The sequence below is a fragment of the Chrysemys picta genome, chromosome 6, assembly GCF_011386835.1.
Source record: "Chrysemys picta bellii isolate R12L10 chromosome 6, ASM1138683v2, whole genome shotgun sequence".
In the NCBI taxonomy this organism is placed as follows: Eukaryota; Metazoa; Chordata; order Testudines; family Emydidae; genus Chrysemys; species Chrysemys picta.
The window spans coordinates 92,890,177-92,906,974 of record NC_088796.1 but is presented as its reverse complement, the minus strand read 5'-3'; the positions used below and the strand labels follow the sequence as shown (position 1 = coordinate 92,906,974).

Below are 16,798 nucleotides of genomic sequence, written 5' to 3'. Positions count from 1 at the left end.
CCTCTTTTGAGGAATAACTTTTTTATTGGCTGCTTGGAGCTTAATACTGATTCTCTTTGGTGCAGTTATCTTTTATCATTTTGATACTCATGAATAGCTAAGGAGCTGAAGTTAATGATCAAGTAATAAGATCTTGGAAAAAACCACAGAATCAGCGATAATTAGCATTGTATACCTAGCATTATAATCAGGTGGGCCATTACTGATCTGAATACTAGCAGCAAAAATCCACCCATGTAAACAATACCTGTTACTTAATCCATATGGAGCACTTGGTACAGTCCTATTGTTTCAGGTTATTAACTACTACAGTTGGTCGCTAAGACCAGTAAAGGACCTGCATTTCAAACAACATTGCTCAAATATATAGTCAGTAATTTTAATTGTGAAATTTCTCTTAACATAAGATTTTACTTCAGGGCAGAAAATAATGTCCCCAAAAACAGTTGGACTGCAATTGGAATGCCTAATTCAGCCTATTACATTACAAAATAAGGAATAAATCATACTTTTAATATAATCAAATAGGATCAGCTTTAATTTTAAGTCAAGCATCCACATTAGTCAGGGTTTACAATAATAGGCCCGACAATTTAACAAATAAATAAACAATCTTTTAATGTATTCACTATTAACACTGCATAAAAACAGCTATTTTCTCTAGAAATATTGTGATAGATCTGTAGGTTTGCATTAGACTGCGAACCAGGTAAGTGTGGGGAAGGGGAAACAACACTTACATAATTAAGTTATCTCACCAGCATGTAAGTGAGCAAGTATTGCAAGTTTTAAGAGTGAAAGGCAGGTAGAGAGAGGGGAGTTAACAGAACTACACAATGCATCCGAAGAAGTGGGCTGTAGCCCACAAAAGCTTATGCTCTAATAAATTTGTTAGTCTCTAAGGTGCCACAAGTACTCCTGTTCTTTTTGCAGAACTACACAATTTACTCTTCCTATCTCTAAAAACCAGATCCACCCCCAACTTCCCTCCTAGTACAGTTGCAGCCTTTTTACATGCAGATTACATCTGATGAATAGTTTAATAGCTTTTTCCAGACCAATGACAAAACAACCCCCTGGTCATTTGAAGGAATATTTAGTAAAGAATAGTATATCACGGCTGGTGCTACATCTTCATTAACAAGCATTTGGAAGTTGAAAGCCCAACTGATTGACAGACAGATTTAGCTGGAATGTTCTCTGCAGCCTTCCTCTTTTCACAAAAGGAGGGTCTATGATCACAGATTAGGAAGGGAATAAAAAGTTTCAGCATGCATGACAATGCCTGGCGGTGCCCTTTAAAAACAAACAAAACAAACAAACACACACCAGGTACTACAAATAGCCTTCAGATCTCTCCTCCCAACCCTCACCTCCCCCTCGCTCTCTGCAGGCGTGCACTGGCAGGCACAGGCACAGTTAAATTCCAGCACCTTCTTCACCTACCCCCAAACTACTATCATCACGATTGCTACTACACAGTCCCTGTCTCTCACACTGGGGCCCGTCAGTCTTTTCTGCGCCAACCCAACCCAAACACATGCCAACAGAACAAGCGAAAGGGAAGGGTGCAAGAAACTCAGCCTGCCCCTGCACCCCCATTGAGACATGCACAAACAGAGGGGGACTGTAGCATGCACATTTATAGACACACACACGCATCACTTTCTCTCTCTCCCCACATTCTTGTACATCTCCTCCTCCTCCTCTGGCAGCAGGCTGAGTGACAGGCCCCAGCCACCAATGCGATGGGCCTTTCTGCAGGCGAGGCGGGAGCTCGCTCCGAGCGGAGCCAGTAGCAGCGCCGCTTCCTGAGCGGTGGTGCAGGGCTGGGGGAAGCAGGGGGAGGAGTCAGGGGCAGGAGTTTAGGAAGAGGAGGGAATGGCTGTCATCAATGAAGTCATATTCATAATCTAGTCCCTCTCTCTCTGGTGCTGTACTCTGGGTGACTCAGAGAGGGAGAGGGGAGACCTCCCGCACGCCACGCTTCTGGAGCAAGGTAAATATAACTTATAACTCCTCTCTGACCCCATTTCTCCCCTGCACCCCCGCCGCCTCCTGCCAACGCACTCTGAACCTGCACCATTAGTCAGGCTCCTTGGGAAAGAATGTGTTATTATTTGATGATACGCACGCACCTAGCCACCTTCCCTCCCTCGTTTAAAAAAATATCATCGCTACTGGCCCCAGAGACCAGTCATGACCCCCCCCCCTTTCCCCAGAGGAGAGAAGAAAGTTTTGGATCAAAATAATTGGGAAATAATAATTAAAACCTTCCCTAAGCCCGGCTCCTGACTTCGGAGTCAGCTGCACCGAGAGGGAGCCTGGCAGAGGAGGGGACAGGGGACGTTGCTTGCAATCTGTGCATTTTAGAGGAGGCGACTGGCGAACCGAGCCAGCAATAAATAACAGTAATCAGCTGCTCTCACAACCTTTGGGGGTGCTGCTGAAGCGAGCGTTTAAAAAGGCTCCGGGCAAGCAGCAGCAGAGACAGAAATAGATCCCAAGAAGCAACAGCCCCTCCAGGAGCAGCTCAGTGGCTGCGATGGGGCCGGTAGGCTAGGCTGGTCGCCTCTTCCACTCCCCATTGACTGCTCTGGCTATGTTTTGGTGGCTATAAAGAGGGGGTGGGGGTAGGGAGATTACACCCCCTCCCCCCGATCCGGCAGCGGCCGGAGGGTTAGATTTGGTGCATGTGGCGAGGGCGGCAGCAGCCTGGCTGCTGCTGAGTGGTGCATGTTGAAGTTCACTGTGTCCTGCCCTGCGGAAGGGGAGGGCAAGCGTTGCTGTTTGTAGGTGTTTTGCAGGGGCTTTGTTGCCTGGGGGGTCCTTTTCGTCTAATGCAAATATTTAAATAGACGTGGCTGAGGGGGGGGTGGAGGAGGAAAAAGATGGGAGGTATGGGGCGGGGGGGGGGGTGCTTGTTAGAGTAGCAGCGTTAACCAGCAAAGCCAAGGAGGCCATGATCCGGATAATCTCCCTGTCTGACTGTCACAAACATTACCCCCACACGCACCCGGGAGGGCGGGTAGAAGAGAGAAAAAGAAGGTGGGGGCCGGGACTTCACGAGCCGGGGCTGCAGGTCCTGTTGCCTTACAGTTTAGTCACAGGGTCTCTATGCAATTAAAAACAAAACATCAACGCTTTAGTCCGTCTCTCCTCTTCTGCTGAAAGGTGTCGCGATTCACTTCCTAAAATAGCTTCTCTCTCCCCCCTTCTCCTGCAGCCCCCCCCTTTTGCAGCAGCCTAGGAAGCAGAGAGTGGAATAACATGCGCTTCCAATTTTTATAATCACCTTCAAAGCAAAAAGCATTTTATTTCCGGTATGCACAGAAAAAATCTGTCAGTAATTTTTGGGGGGTGTTGTGTGTGTGGGGGGGGCTTGGTTGTGTATACACATTCATGTTCGCGTAGATTTGTATTGTGTAGGGAGACGGGAGCCTCATCGCCACACCATGGGAGGGGGAATTTTTTTTTTGGTTACCAAAAAAAAAAGTTTTCTGTTGATGATTAAGTGAAGGGGAGGAGAAGATGGGGGCTTGCAGCAAATGTTGCAGTTTGTTGCTGGTCGCTGTGCATTTGAGTGAGTCTGGAGGAGAAGAAGGAGGGCAGCTTTGAGCTAGCTTCTCTGTGTCTGCTTGGAGAGAGGAAGAGGCGAGGTTTAGTGGTGGTTGGGGATTTTTTTTTTCCCTGTGTGTGTGATCAGCAGCAGAGAATCAGGAAGTCACAGCCGCCAAATACAGACTCTCGCTCGCTCTCACACACACAGACATGTTTGATCAGCATGACATGATGACGGAGGGAAGAAGGGGAGAGACAGGCCTAGCTTTGCCATGAAACATGCTCTCAGTCCGTGCATCTGGCTTCTAAACCCCCTTGTGCGTGCCTAGATCTGTTGTTTGGTGCCACTTCATTAAGGTAAAGGTCTCTTAACCCAGCAGGGGAAAGCTCTGACTGCAGCCATTGCTCTGTAAAGTAAAAGAAGGAAATGGGGCTGGCTCCTGCAAAATGGATTTTTAGGTCTCGTCGATCGGGTCTAAAACTTTCCAGAAAGGGAGGAGGGAAAATATGGCTCTACTAAATGTGCTTGCTAGTGCCAGTGTCTTTTCTGTGTGTGTGGCTTGAAGCACCAGGGTGTGTTGCTAGATAGAAACTTGAGGCCTATGCAAAACTCCCGGAAGATTCACTGTGGGGTTTTAAAGGCAAAAGCTTACGATTTAATGAAGAAAACCCGGGTGAGAAAACTTCTGTTCTCCAACTATCTCAAGCTCTATGGTTGGGGACAGTTCAGTTTGGATTCCTTTTCATATTTTTAATCAGAAGTTTGTATGTGTGTATAATGCTTGGTGCTTCTCCCCCCACGCTCCACGTTAGATTAACTCTTGAAAGCTTTTACTTTGCTAACAGGAGAGGAAATTTATAATATTGTTGTTTTTTGTTTTTCCAAACAGAATGATAGTGTAACAACAAATACTAAAGAACAGCAAAGAGATGTTGGTGAATTAGGTTTTTACTACAATAAATAACTAGGTTGAAAAAAATCAATGCCACTATATTATTAAATGCTTATTTTGATTAAATCTTAGTGGTTATATAGAGTGTATTTGAGCTGCTTTTCCTTTGTGCTTGCAGTTTTACCCTTCATTTTTATTTATCACAATTTGCAAACGTTTGAGAGGGTTCCATTCTCTTATAATTATTTTGATTAAGATTTTAGATAACTGGTTAGTAATTTGCATAAAGAGTTAGATACAAAGGTTTGAAAATTATAGCAAACTAAATACGGAGGTTATTTTTTTTTCTTAAAAAGGCATATTCCAGGTATATCATGTACAGCATTGTTCTTCTCTTTGCATTAAAAAAAAATAAATCAAAAAATCCTTTACTTTAGTATCCTTTAGTTCCAGCCACTAACCCCGGAGGTCTGGAGTAGGACAATGAATATTAAGCCAGAATTCCATTCCTTTAGTAGTATATACCAATTACATGTTAGGAGGTGGGGCAGCTTTTGCTGTGTGAGTTAGTGTATTGTTATGCAAATCAAGGCACACTTTCTCTTTGGGAACCTAATTGCCCTATTATTCTCATTGACTTTTTTTTCTTTGAGTCCTTTTGTTAATCAAAGAAAAAAAATGATGTACCAAAAGGACAGGATTAGAGACTGGTTTTATGCCCATATGTAACACATCAGCAGTATGAGGGAAAAAGATCATACCAGTAATGAGCATTTTTAAATAAATTCAAAGTTAGTCATATCGTGTAACACATGTGGACTTGACAGAGGTGAAGGTAATGCTTTGTTAAATACAGTATCTCTCTTATGAGTTATGTCTCAGCTTCAGGACTGGCATTACTATGGTGTTTCATAGAAAATATGCACCACAAGAATGTGTTCAAAGCAGTCTTAGATCTTTTTCTTTTATTCATTTCTAAAGTGGTCTGTGAGCATTTCTCGTCAAGTCTGAAAAGTGCTTTGACCAATACCTAAGCTTGAGATTGACAAGAAAAAAGTGACCCAGCTAGCACTTTTATATTGTGAATGTTGGAATTCTATTTAATATATTCTTGACAGAAGTGTAACTAAAATTAACATCTGCAAATATCTTATTTTCAGTTTTTGTTTGAAGTTAAGATCAGAAGGTGCACAGTAATAACTTTAAAAAAAATATGTCTGGACTCCTTCTCACATTATGGTCCTGATTAATAATATCACTAGGGAGCAAATGAGAACGCCTTCCACAAATTATTAAAACACTTCTTTGTGTATTCTTTGCTGCTATTGATTATGATTGCATGTAAAGAAAGCCTCCTAGACCTCCACCCATCTCAGCGCAATTTCTTCTTTCTGATTGATTCCCCCACTGAAGTAAGAAACACAGGACTGTGACATAAAGATCACTTGTCATGAAAATGGTGGCAGGCAGAAGTTTATGACACATTAGTAAGATAAAATAGAGAATGGAACATTGAAGGAGCAAGTCCTCATTTTAACACACACGTTGGGTAGTTTACAAACATGAGATGACAATGAAATTGGGGATGTGAATGGAATTTTTTTTGTCTGACACATTTAAAGTCCCCTCTTCCCATTCAAAAGTCTCTCTCTTCTGCCTCCATCTTCTTCTTTCTTTTTTTATCCTTGTAGGGTAGTAGGGGCTATTGCAAAACCAGATTTTCAAAGGGTGGGGTATCTAACTATAATGTTAGAAATAGATTTGGGGGAGTACACATCACCTCATACAGCTTGTGTCTTCACTAGGAAAGAAGTTGTTTTCTTAACCTGATTTAGGTAGCTCAAGGTGTGTGAGTTAGATATTCACGTGAAAACTACAAAACTTGTCTTCACTAGGATTTTACCTTGAGTTAGCTAACTTGGGTTAAGAACACACCTTTTTTTCCCCTTGTGAAGACAAGGTCAATCTGTGCCCCTAAATAATACAATGATTTGTTTCCCCTCTCCCGCACCCTAATGGATGGGCTTGTGTTCTTCAGAATCTGACATGAAGAGGACATTCAATAACTGTGATTAATGCCTGTAGAAAAGGTCACAGTGTAGTAATTTAATCCCTAACCAATCAGAAAAGCCTTGAGTCAGTCTTCAGTCCCCCTAAGCAGAGTAAAATCCACATGTGTAGCACTGAAGAGTGCTACTCACTTCACATGCAGACTTGTTGGGGAGAGGACTTGATCTTAGTTATTACCAGGATAAGCAGTTCAGTGGACTTATTTCTAACTCCTCTAGTTTGTACTACTGCAAGTTGCCTTCCAAAAGTGATCTTTGTCATGAATTCCTTAAATATGTGAAGCCAGATCCTCAGCTGGTGTAAATGTGTCTAGTACCATTGATATAAATGGAAGTACATTTGTTTACATGAGTTGATGATCTGGTCCTTCACCTTTACTGGTTTCTAATGTTCTGTGTACCCTTTTTTCACAATATTGCTCACTTGTGATTAAACAACAATGTTAGTGTTCTAATAGATGTTGTCTAATGCTGTGGTATTTTGTAAGAATTTAACAGATGCATAATACATTGGAATTATTTGTAAATGTGGTTCATTCATTTTATTATATAATTATTTCCCTTCAGTACTTTCTGATTTCAACTTTCAGAATTTTTTGGTTTCAGTTATACAATGTGACTTTTTTATTTACAAAAATTAAGCAAATGTTATGAAAAGTTAGTAACGTAATTCTTATTTTCCATATTGACACAGAAAGCACCCCTGTTTTCTGCTTTCAGTAACAAAGTATCCTGATTTTCTGTTTCAGAGTAGCAGCCGTGTTAGTCTCTATCCGCAAAAAGAACAGGAGTACTTGTGGCACCTTAGAGACTAACAAATTTATTAGAGCATAAGCTTTCGTGGGCTACAGCCCACTTCTTCGGATGCATATAGAATGGAACATATATTGAGGAGATATATATACACACATACAGAGAGCGTGAACAGGTGATTTTCTGTTGTATCTTTTAAAAACACCTGCTGGCCATGACTTCAGTCTGGAGATGGGTTGAATGGTCATTATTTCCCAATAGATAATATCAGAATATTGTAACATCATAACATTGTGAGGCACTCTGGGCTGCAGTGCTGTCAGCTTGTTGCTGACACTCAGCTGTGCATTGCCTTTCCATGAGATCCTCATGCTGCAGTTTCCTTGCTTTGCGTTATCTGGCTAAGACCCAATCTAGGTTGACTTGGTCTGGAAAAGATCAAGGTTGAGGGGCAACAACTAGAGGAATTGAAAATATGTGTGATTGCTCCGTCTGTTGCTAGAGTATATCTGTCCCATGAAAAAGCGGTCTGCAGTTTCAGGGTCCTTTGGGGTGCCCAAATGTTCTACCCAGGTAATAGCGGTGGCTTGCTCTGCTTATTTTGTTTGGATCTAGCCAAGATGTTGCAACCTTTCCCTGATGTGGAACAGCAACAAGTATCCATGCATCTGTTAACTCTAGGTGGTAATACTACTTTGTTCAGTATCTATGCTTAACCTTAAAGGCCACCTCAGAGTGTCATCTAGGGTAGAATGTAGAAGCATGTCGCCTTTGGGCTTGTCTGCCCAGGACATTATAACTCCCTAGGTGGACACTTATTCTGGTCTGAGTGGCTTTTTCTGGTTTAGCTTAAACTGCTTAGAAAGCCACATGAGCTAAACTGGAAAAAGGCTTTCTTGTTCAAGAATAAGTGTGTGTCTACCTGGGAGTTATAACATACACCAGTATAACAACTAGTGGTTTAAATTCATACCCTACCTTATCCCAGTATAATTTTCATGTGTAGACAAGCCCTTAGAGTGGATTGTAGATTACACCTTACAAGCCCTTAGAGTGTAAGCATACTACACCTCCATTCTTTGAACTGTAGTAGCTTCCACTCTGCTTCTGGAGCAATTCAGTCTTGTTTCTGATAGATAAAGCCCTAAATGGTTTAGATCTGGCTACCTCAAAGGCCATCATTCCAAATGAGATCAGCTGACAGACATGTTGGGGATTTGGAAGTAGAGGCATTCCTGGCTAAGGATTTTTTTCTTTGGTCCACCAGATTTTGACCTTCAGAGCATAATGAAACACCTCTGTGTTGGTCAACCACTTGCTTAATATGAGTAACTCCAGGTTTATGCTTGGTTAGGGCACTAGGGGGTGAGAGCTATTTGTGACATTTGGTGTAGACTATTTAACTTAATGTGGTGCTGTATGTATTCTGTAGTGTGCTCAGCTGCTATTGGTGTTTAAAAATCAAACTAGTGGGCACCCAAATGCCAGTAAAACTGCTGCATTGTTCTTTATGTATTGTTTAGTAGTATTTAGTAGTATTTAGCAACCAAGAGCACTTGTAACAGGGATGACCGCATGCCCCATCATGGCTAGAGGTGCCTCTGCTGTGCCCTGCCCTTGTTTTCCCCTTCTCCTGCAACAAACTCCACAATCTCTCTTTCAGTCACAGCCCTTCTTAAAGCCTGGATGTTTTATTAAATTAACAAAGTTCACACACAAAATCTTCCACCCAGGCTTAAGCTGGGCACAGCCCCTTCTTCCTAAGGAACTGTCTTTTCCTCAGGGACCACTGCAGGAAGACCCTCTTTCCCTGCAGCTTCACTCTGCAGTTCCCTCACTGCAGGAATGGCCAGCCACCCCGTGGCTTCCTGCTGCCTTTTGCATTGGGATCACCTGACTCAACCTAGGTGTCCTGTAATCAGGCCAGGGGTAGTCAGTAGGCAGAGTACAGGTCAAATCCAGACTGCCAAACAATTTTGAACAGATCCTGAAATCTTTTTATTTACTTATTATCATTATTATTATTTTCTCTGTACCTTGACTATACCTTGACCAAGAAATCTGGACCTGACAAAAAATAATTGATTACTCCTGCCCTAGGCTTTCCAGCCACCCTCTTACAAGCACCTCAGTGAAATCTTCTGGGGACACACAAAGCAGTAGGGTCAAACATTTTGTGGTCAAGGTATTTATCTGGCTCTGATAACTCATTCAAATTCTACAGAATATGAACATTCTGCACCCCACTCAACAATGACTGGTCCAGAAAAGGCTGTAGGATCTGGCCACAAAACTGGGAGATCCCCAGGAGGCATTTGGCCTTAGTTCTGGATTCCATGGACTTTCCCTCATCTCCCGTCCCCATGTAACTTAACTGGAGCCACACTGACATGAACTCCTTCCTGGATCTGGCCTACGGTGTGGGAGATCCAGATAATGTAAGATCAGGAGGGAGGATAGCATGCATCCCCAGGGTGAGCCCAGTCATCAACTGCTCCCCCAACATAGACTGCAGACACAGAAAAGGATCCCCTGGGCCCATATAAGTGTGGGAAAGAAAGCCAGATTGCTTTCTCTCTCAGTCCACACACACAGAGATACCACATGCCTTTCTATCCTCTTCCATACACAAGGGGGACTCTCTCTCCCACACACATATGGACCCAGCAGAGCCCTTCCTGTGTCTGCAGTCCATGCAGTTTAATGCTCTTCCTGGTAGGAATTTGAGGACCCTGATATAAAGGTACCAAGGTGTGGTGGCTGCGTGGTTAAGGTGCTTGACTTCAATCCTGAAGATTGTGGGTTTGTGTCTCACTCAGTCTCACACTGAAAGGCCACTTCCAGTTCACATAGCTGCAAAATAGGTACTTGATCCATTAGGGTAGTCAAAGGCAGTTGGATGTGATGCTGGCCACATCACTTGCTGGTGTACTGTTGGCTATGAAACTGAAGTGCCGTAACCATCTCCACCTGATGAGCCATTGGCTCGGGAACTTTCCCTTTGATGTAAAGGGGTTCTAGAATGTAATTCAGGATTCAGTTAAAAAACAGATGCAAACTTTCTTTGAAGCCACAGTAATATTTTGGCTTCAATGAAGTCTTGTGAGGACTGCAAGATTGGGCATTTAGTCCTGACTATATGGGTCAGGAGAAATGTGTTGTTTTTTTAATATAATCCTTAAACCACTATTGGAAATGCTCTTCTCATATCTGTAACAAAGTAAATTCCCAGTCCAAACTAATCGACCAGGACTGACTATGATAGTGTTCTTTTGTTTACTTATCTAAATACACAGGGCCAAATGCTAGCCAGAGATATGCTGGTGTAATCTGGACAGAATTTGACCCACACTCTGCCAACATTGCAGTTGGTATCTCTTGGTGAAATTTTGCATTTGAATTGAGGCTGAGATTTTTCAGAGGAGTTTAAAGTAGTTATGTACTCAACTCCCCTTGAAATTCAAAAGTTGGCCACCTAAGTCTCTTTGATCCCAGTAAACATATACCCCACATATTCTTCAAACCTATTAAGCCATAATCTTTTTAACAGTTCTGCCTTATCAACGGATCCTCATTTGGTAGAATAGTGTGTAAACTCCTCTGGTTTATAGAGTGGCACACTGGTTTTTCTTTTGCAGACCACTTCTGTCAGAGAAAGTAGTTTGGATCCCCACCTCTATTCAATCCTGTGGACCCTCAGGCAGAACTTGCTGGTGGCTCATAGCCATAGTCATTGAATTTTTTTATATTCCTCCAAGAAGTTAGCTCTTATAATTTACTGCTTGGTATAGAAGAATTGTGTTCTTTGTAAAATAAAATCTCTGAATATAAATCGGTTTAAGAAGATTCCACAATGTTATCCTACAAGATTGGGTGAGTTTATCCCTCTTAACAGAAATAAAACTAAAGGGCTTGATCTGGAGTAAGGCATGCAGGATTCACCCCAGTAGTGATTGTTTTTACAGCTTAGGCAGTTGGTACCTCATTAGAAATGAATGTTGAATCTTCCAAGTTCGCATACATGAACTTTCTAATATACATATAAATTATCTTGCAGTTTACATGAAGCTGTAACTGAGGCCAGTTAATTTTTATGAAAACTCAAAATTAAGTTTGAAATAAATGTGCATATAAAGGGAGTGTTCGATAGCTCTTCTAATGGACAGGTTTAGGTACAAGTAATGCATGAGATATTGGATTTCAGGATGCTGTGCAATGAAAATAGTTATTGTACTTTCATATTGATTGCATAGTTTCTGTTAAATGCAGCCTTAATGGTGGTGGTGCTGCTAGGTTTTACCTTGTTAAAATGTGTTTGACTTCCATGATATAGAGAGACAACTATAAAAGGGTCCTTGTAATGTTGCTGTACATTTCAGCATGGTGAATATCCCTTAAAAACTCTTTTTGCTGTGTGGAAATGTCTTTGATTCCAAGAACAGTCTTATTGCAGGCCTCTAAGAAGCTGTATACAGTTGTGATCATTTAAAAACATGATTCCTTTTGTGGGGATGCCATGGGATTGCAGGGGGACTAATTAGGCCCTGTGGTGTTCTGTTGTTATCTTTTGTTTTGAAGAGTAAAGCTTCAGAGGTATCACTATGTCTCACTCTGCAAGGAGTGGGCTCCCAAGATAGTTTATTTTAAGTGAGTTCAACAGCACTTGTTCCAATTTGTTGCTTTGAATCAAAGTAGAGAAATAAATAATAAAACATAATAGTAGAGAGTTTATAAATAAAAGCTTGTGAAAACTTTTTTGACTCCTGACAACACCTAGGTAATGGGGAGAAATCAGGGAATGCTCTCAATGTAGTAGACCTTTTTCTTATTTGAAATATTTGGTTTTGTGAACACACAGCTTGTTGAAAGTAGCAAGATTGTAAATACCGTAAACTTCAAATTCCATATGCACAGAACAGAAGCAGTAGGGAACAGCCAGCAGTGTAACCTTCCCCATCCTGCTTTGCCTACGGGCCTCCTGTCTAACCTAGTGGAATGACTGTAGGGTAGTTTTCTTTTTTATGTCCATTCAGTCCTTGGCAACCAACTAGCAGAACCAGTAGACAAATTATGATGATGGTTTACACCTGTCCTCTAATAACTGGGTAGAGATGATTTATTTCATATACGTCACTGAACAGCCACAAGAGGATAATGTGGTTGTGTTACGGCTTAATTTGCATGTCTTTGGCTCTAGATCTGGGAGATGAACGTTTCTGTGTCTCATTATCAGTCCCCTGAGACGTCCACTCTTCCTGCAGAACTCTGTTAACTCTACTATATTTTGATGCCATACGGTAAAACTAGAATTATTATTTTTAAAGCACCTGATTTAGAAATAAGTAATAGTTTTTTGTTGTAGTCTTAGATAAGTTAATTATTATTATTATTATTTCTTGGCAAACCATGACAGCGAATGACGTAATCATTTCCTTTCATTGACTTAGAGGACATCCATGTTCTCTTGCATTACAAGAGTCTTTCATTGACACTGGTGAACTAAAAGTTCTAAATGTTAGTCACTGACAAAACTCTTAAGTGTGAGAGAGATGAAGAATGATCCCAGCTTGTATCCTGCTTCCATTTGTTTTGTTAAGTACACAGAAATAAATAAAATAGTTGGCTCTCCAGGGAGTTTGAGGGCCTCTAATTCATTCTCTGGGCTCTTGTCATTTTATAAGTCACATGAGCTGCATTCTCATAGTTTCTGACATCAGCAGAACCCCTCAAGTGAATTACAACTCTCTGTTCGCTCCAGAGCAGTTTGTCCTTTGTGTATTTCACTTGATATCACTATTGCACACCAAGGTAATAAAAGTTCTAAATTAATATCTTGTGTTTTTTTTAATTCTGTCTAATGTAAAGATTTTATATTAATAAAATGCTTACTTTTTTTGCATTATTATTTTTATAAGTAAGAACTTCACTCCAGTCACCTCTGAGGCACATAGGGAGAGATTTTCAAAACTCATAGATGTGAGTTAGATGCCTAAGGGCTTGTACACACTAGCGCTTACTTCAGTAGAACTATGTTGCTCAGAGGTGCGAATACCCCCCTCCCCCATCACCCCTCTTCCCCGCTGCCAGTGATGTAAGTTACACCGACCTAAGCATCAGTGTGGCTGGTGCTATTTTGGTGGGAAAAGTTCTCCCACCAACATAGCTACCGCTGCTTGGGGAGGTGGAGTTACTATGCCGCTGGGAGAGATGTAGTAATTCTAGTATAGACTAGCCCTAAGTGTCCTTCGTGCCTTTAACAATCTTCTCTCTAACTCCATGGGATATAATTTGGTGTTAATGAGTTAAGTTACTTACAGTCATATTCTCCAGGTGTTGTTTTCTGTAGCCTATCAAATATGCTGTTCTGTGCAGGGTGGAATGATTTAAGTCACTGATTTTAAAATCAGCAAGCAGGAAACACTGATTTAATTTATCGGTTTTAATCGTGTTTTGCATTTGTACTTTTCAGTTATTTTCCTAAAGAAAGGTTGATTCTTATTGTTTGATAACCATTCGAACATGTTGATTTACAACTAAGTATGACCTTTACACTGAATTTAGTGCTTTTTTCTGCTAATCAGGAGGATAAATCTATATCTACACACATTTAGTTGAGCAATTATGTTGCTTAACATTATTTTTACAATTTTTATATTTGTTAGAAAATAGTGAATGATGCAGTATCTAGTAAATCACTGTAAATAAAAAGTTCATCATTTTGTGTCAAGCTTTAAATTTGAATTTCCATCCAAATAATTTAAAATGCACATTTTTTTCATTACATAAAGTACCTTAAATGTGCTGGATGCATAAGAAGAAAAGTTTATGAAAATATGTTTTGCATTTAAAATTAACTGATTTATTAAACAAAACTTATGTGTAGTTTGTGAATTAAACTGATTGTTTCTGGTCACTCTGCCCTTGAAAATTTTAGAACTAGTAGATCTCATCCTTTCATACTCAGTTTTATTTATAGACCGGAAGGAGAAAACAAGTTCTCTTAATTTTTCAACTCCCAACTGGTTTCTTAACTTTGAAGGAACTAGTCATTGAACTGAACTAGTTGAATAAACTGAAGAAAATATTCTCTTTGCACCTGCAGAAGAGGCTACTGCTGTCAGAAGCTGGTTTAGCACTTCAACAAACTCTGGCTTTGGGTGCTTAGCCAGTGACTTTGACCAGTTCAGTAGTTTTGCTTTTTTAAAATGTTGGCAGCAAACATGAACTGCTTAATATTTTTGTATTTAAATTATTGTAATTGTCAATTTAAATTACATTCTAAATCGGTTCATTTTAATAAACATGTATTTAATTTAAATAAATAAAATCCAATTTTTAATTTAAAAAATTGCTCATTTTTATCCATCTGCTTCTGTGGATGATTTATAAATATATCCAGAACTTGCCTGAACGGTCTCATTTCTCTAGTCTTCCAATGACCTTTTTGAAGGATGGGCAAATTGATGCATCACACTAAGGATCATTGAAGCATTTTCTGCTGATGACAAGTCACCTGTGTGTGTGATGCTAGTCAAAAAAATTGTTTTATCAAGCATAGTTTCTTACTGACTATACTCCACTAACCCTCATGTTATGTAAGAAATACTGTTTTGTTTCTTTTTGAAATTAGAGCTGCTCTGTTGATCGGAAAAGAGACGGAAAATAGATGTCCACGCCAACAGATCCTGGCGCAATGCCTCATCCCGGCCCTTCCCCGGGGCCAGGCCCATCACCTGGACCAATTCTAGGACCTAGCCCAGGACCAGGACCCTCTCCAGGTTCAGTACACAGCATGATGGGACCGAGTCCTGGACCCCCTAGTGTTCCACATTCAATGCCCAGTATGGGGCCCAGTGATTATCCACAGGAAGGCATGCACCAAATGCACAAGGTAATTGTATCTGCAAGTGAGCACTATGTTTCTCAGAGTTATATCTACTGGTAAAAGCATACTTTTATATTGTCCTCCCCTGCAGCCCTGTGTTCTATTTTATGGCTCACCAGTGAAACTACCAACTAAATTCCATATTTATTACTGGAGATGATGCACAATTCAGATTGTGCAGACTGTTTTTTTTTTTTTTTCCAGACATCAGTTCAAGCCTGCAGTTGCTGGCAGTTAAACAAGTCGTCACCTGACATGTAAATTGCACACATTTTGACATGGTAGAGTCCTCACTAGAGAATAAATATGGAGCATCATAAGGCCAGCCTGGCAATCTTTCTAATTATACCACACATTACATCTTAGGGCAGGCTCTTTTTTTAAAAGTCCATTTGGAAATGTTCTGCTTCCATAGTGCATTTTAATGGATTTTTCTCCCTTTTTGTTTTATTATTGCAGAAGGACACTTCATGAAAATGGAATTCATGCCTCTTAAAGGCTTATGCTTAAAGAACTTCCACACTGATGAAAATTTTTATTTCCAAGTTAACTTACATAAGCTCCAGCTCATTAAAACACTTGAATGTATGTGTAACTTAAAGCAGGTGACTAGTCTGACCTCAGTGGGGCTTATGAGCTTATAGTTATGTGTGTGCTTACAGTTATACATGTGCTTAAATACCTTGCTCAATCATTGCTGTCTGAAAATATTTGTGTCTGGGATTTCTTCCTGAAACTTTCTCCCATGTGTTCCAACCTCTAATTAAGCAGCAAAATTATTATGGCATTAAGGTTGCAATAAAGCTTCACCTGCCAGGCTTAGTTTCCCATATAGACACCCTATGTCTTGCTCCTGTAAAGTGTTTTAAGTATGACTTACTTTGGTGACTGTTTCTAAGGGGAATTAGAATTGTGCTCCAAATTAGGGGTAGATAGAACAGTTTTCAAATTACAACTTAAAAAGTTACTTTAAAGTAAACTTTTAATTTTTTTTTAAATTCTCCTTCAGCTGCCCCAGTTTCCATGTTTGGCTGCTCATGATTGTGCATGTGATAGTTATGAAGGAAAAACATTTTGAAGCGAAATTATCAGCTTTCATGCTGACTGGATTGTCGGTGAAGATGCCATTTAAAGTTATCAACAAGGACACGACTTTGGCTAAAATCTTTGGCATGAAAAACTGTCATTAAAACATTCATAAAACAAACCCCACCTGTGGGGGAGAGAAGCCTGGGGCCAGGGCCCTGTGGAGTTTAAGAGCATGGCAGGTCACTGTTTGCTGGAGTGTCCTTGATTGTAAAAACTTCTGAAATCTTCATGTTTGAAGAGGCAAACTGATGTATGGCTTAGTCAGTTCAATGCTTAAATTTTATGAACATAAAACTTGAAGCATTAAATTAGCTGAGCTCTAATCTGTTTTTTTTCCACAAACACTGCTTACAATCTTTTGTCTGTAGTGTCAGTGACTGTAGTGTCAATATAGTGCCCCTTGCTGTCAGTGCGCTGCTGAACTCCAAAGGGCTCCTGGGCTGCTTGCCTAGCCTCCCCCCATCTCTGACTGCTGCTTGTCTCCTGAGAGGTCCTGAGGCACGCAAAAGAGGGAAAGCATCAGCAGTTCAGCAGAGGAGCAGCTACAG

The 16,798-nt window shown here is 40.7% G+C and overlaps 1 protein-coding gene across 20 annotated transcripts in view; it reads left to right on the top strand.

Annotated features, from left to right (window-relative positions):
* Window positions 1–1,820: 1,820 nt before the first annotated feature.
* The window catches only part of SMARCA2 (SWI/SNF related, matrix associated, actin dependent regulator of chromatin, subfamily a, member 2), a 176,926-nt gene continuing 161,948 nt past the window's right edge, over window positions 1,821–16,798 (top strand). For 3 of the 20 annotated variants that reach the window (XM_065549370.1, XM_065549367.1, XM_065549365.1), the window contains exons 1-3: window positions 1,839–1,999; window positions 12,474–12,573; window positions 14,907–15,167. In XM_065549370.1, coding sequence (XP_065405442.1) covers window positions 14,943–15,167 — 225 coding nt within the window. In that variant the 5' untranslated portion in view covers window positions 1,839–1,999; window positions 12,474–12,573; window positions 14,907–14,942. Of the gene's footprint in view, window positions 2,000–3,231; window positions 3,324–3,505; window positions 3,919–7,272; window positions 7,452–12,473; window positions 12,574–14,906; window positions 15,168–16,798 lie in introns of those variants that run through there. The other 17 variants (XM_065549376.1, XM_065549375.1, XM_005296769.5 and 14 more) reach the window with 14 other exon arrangements.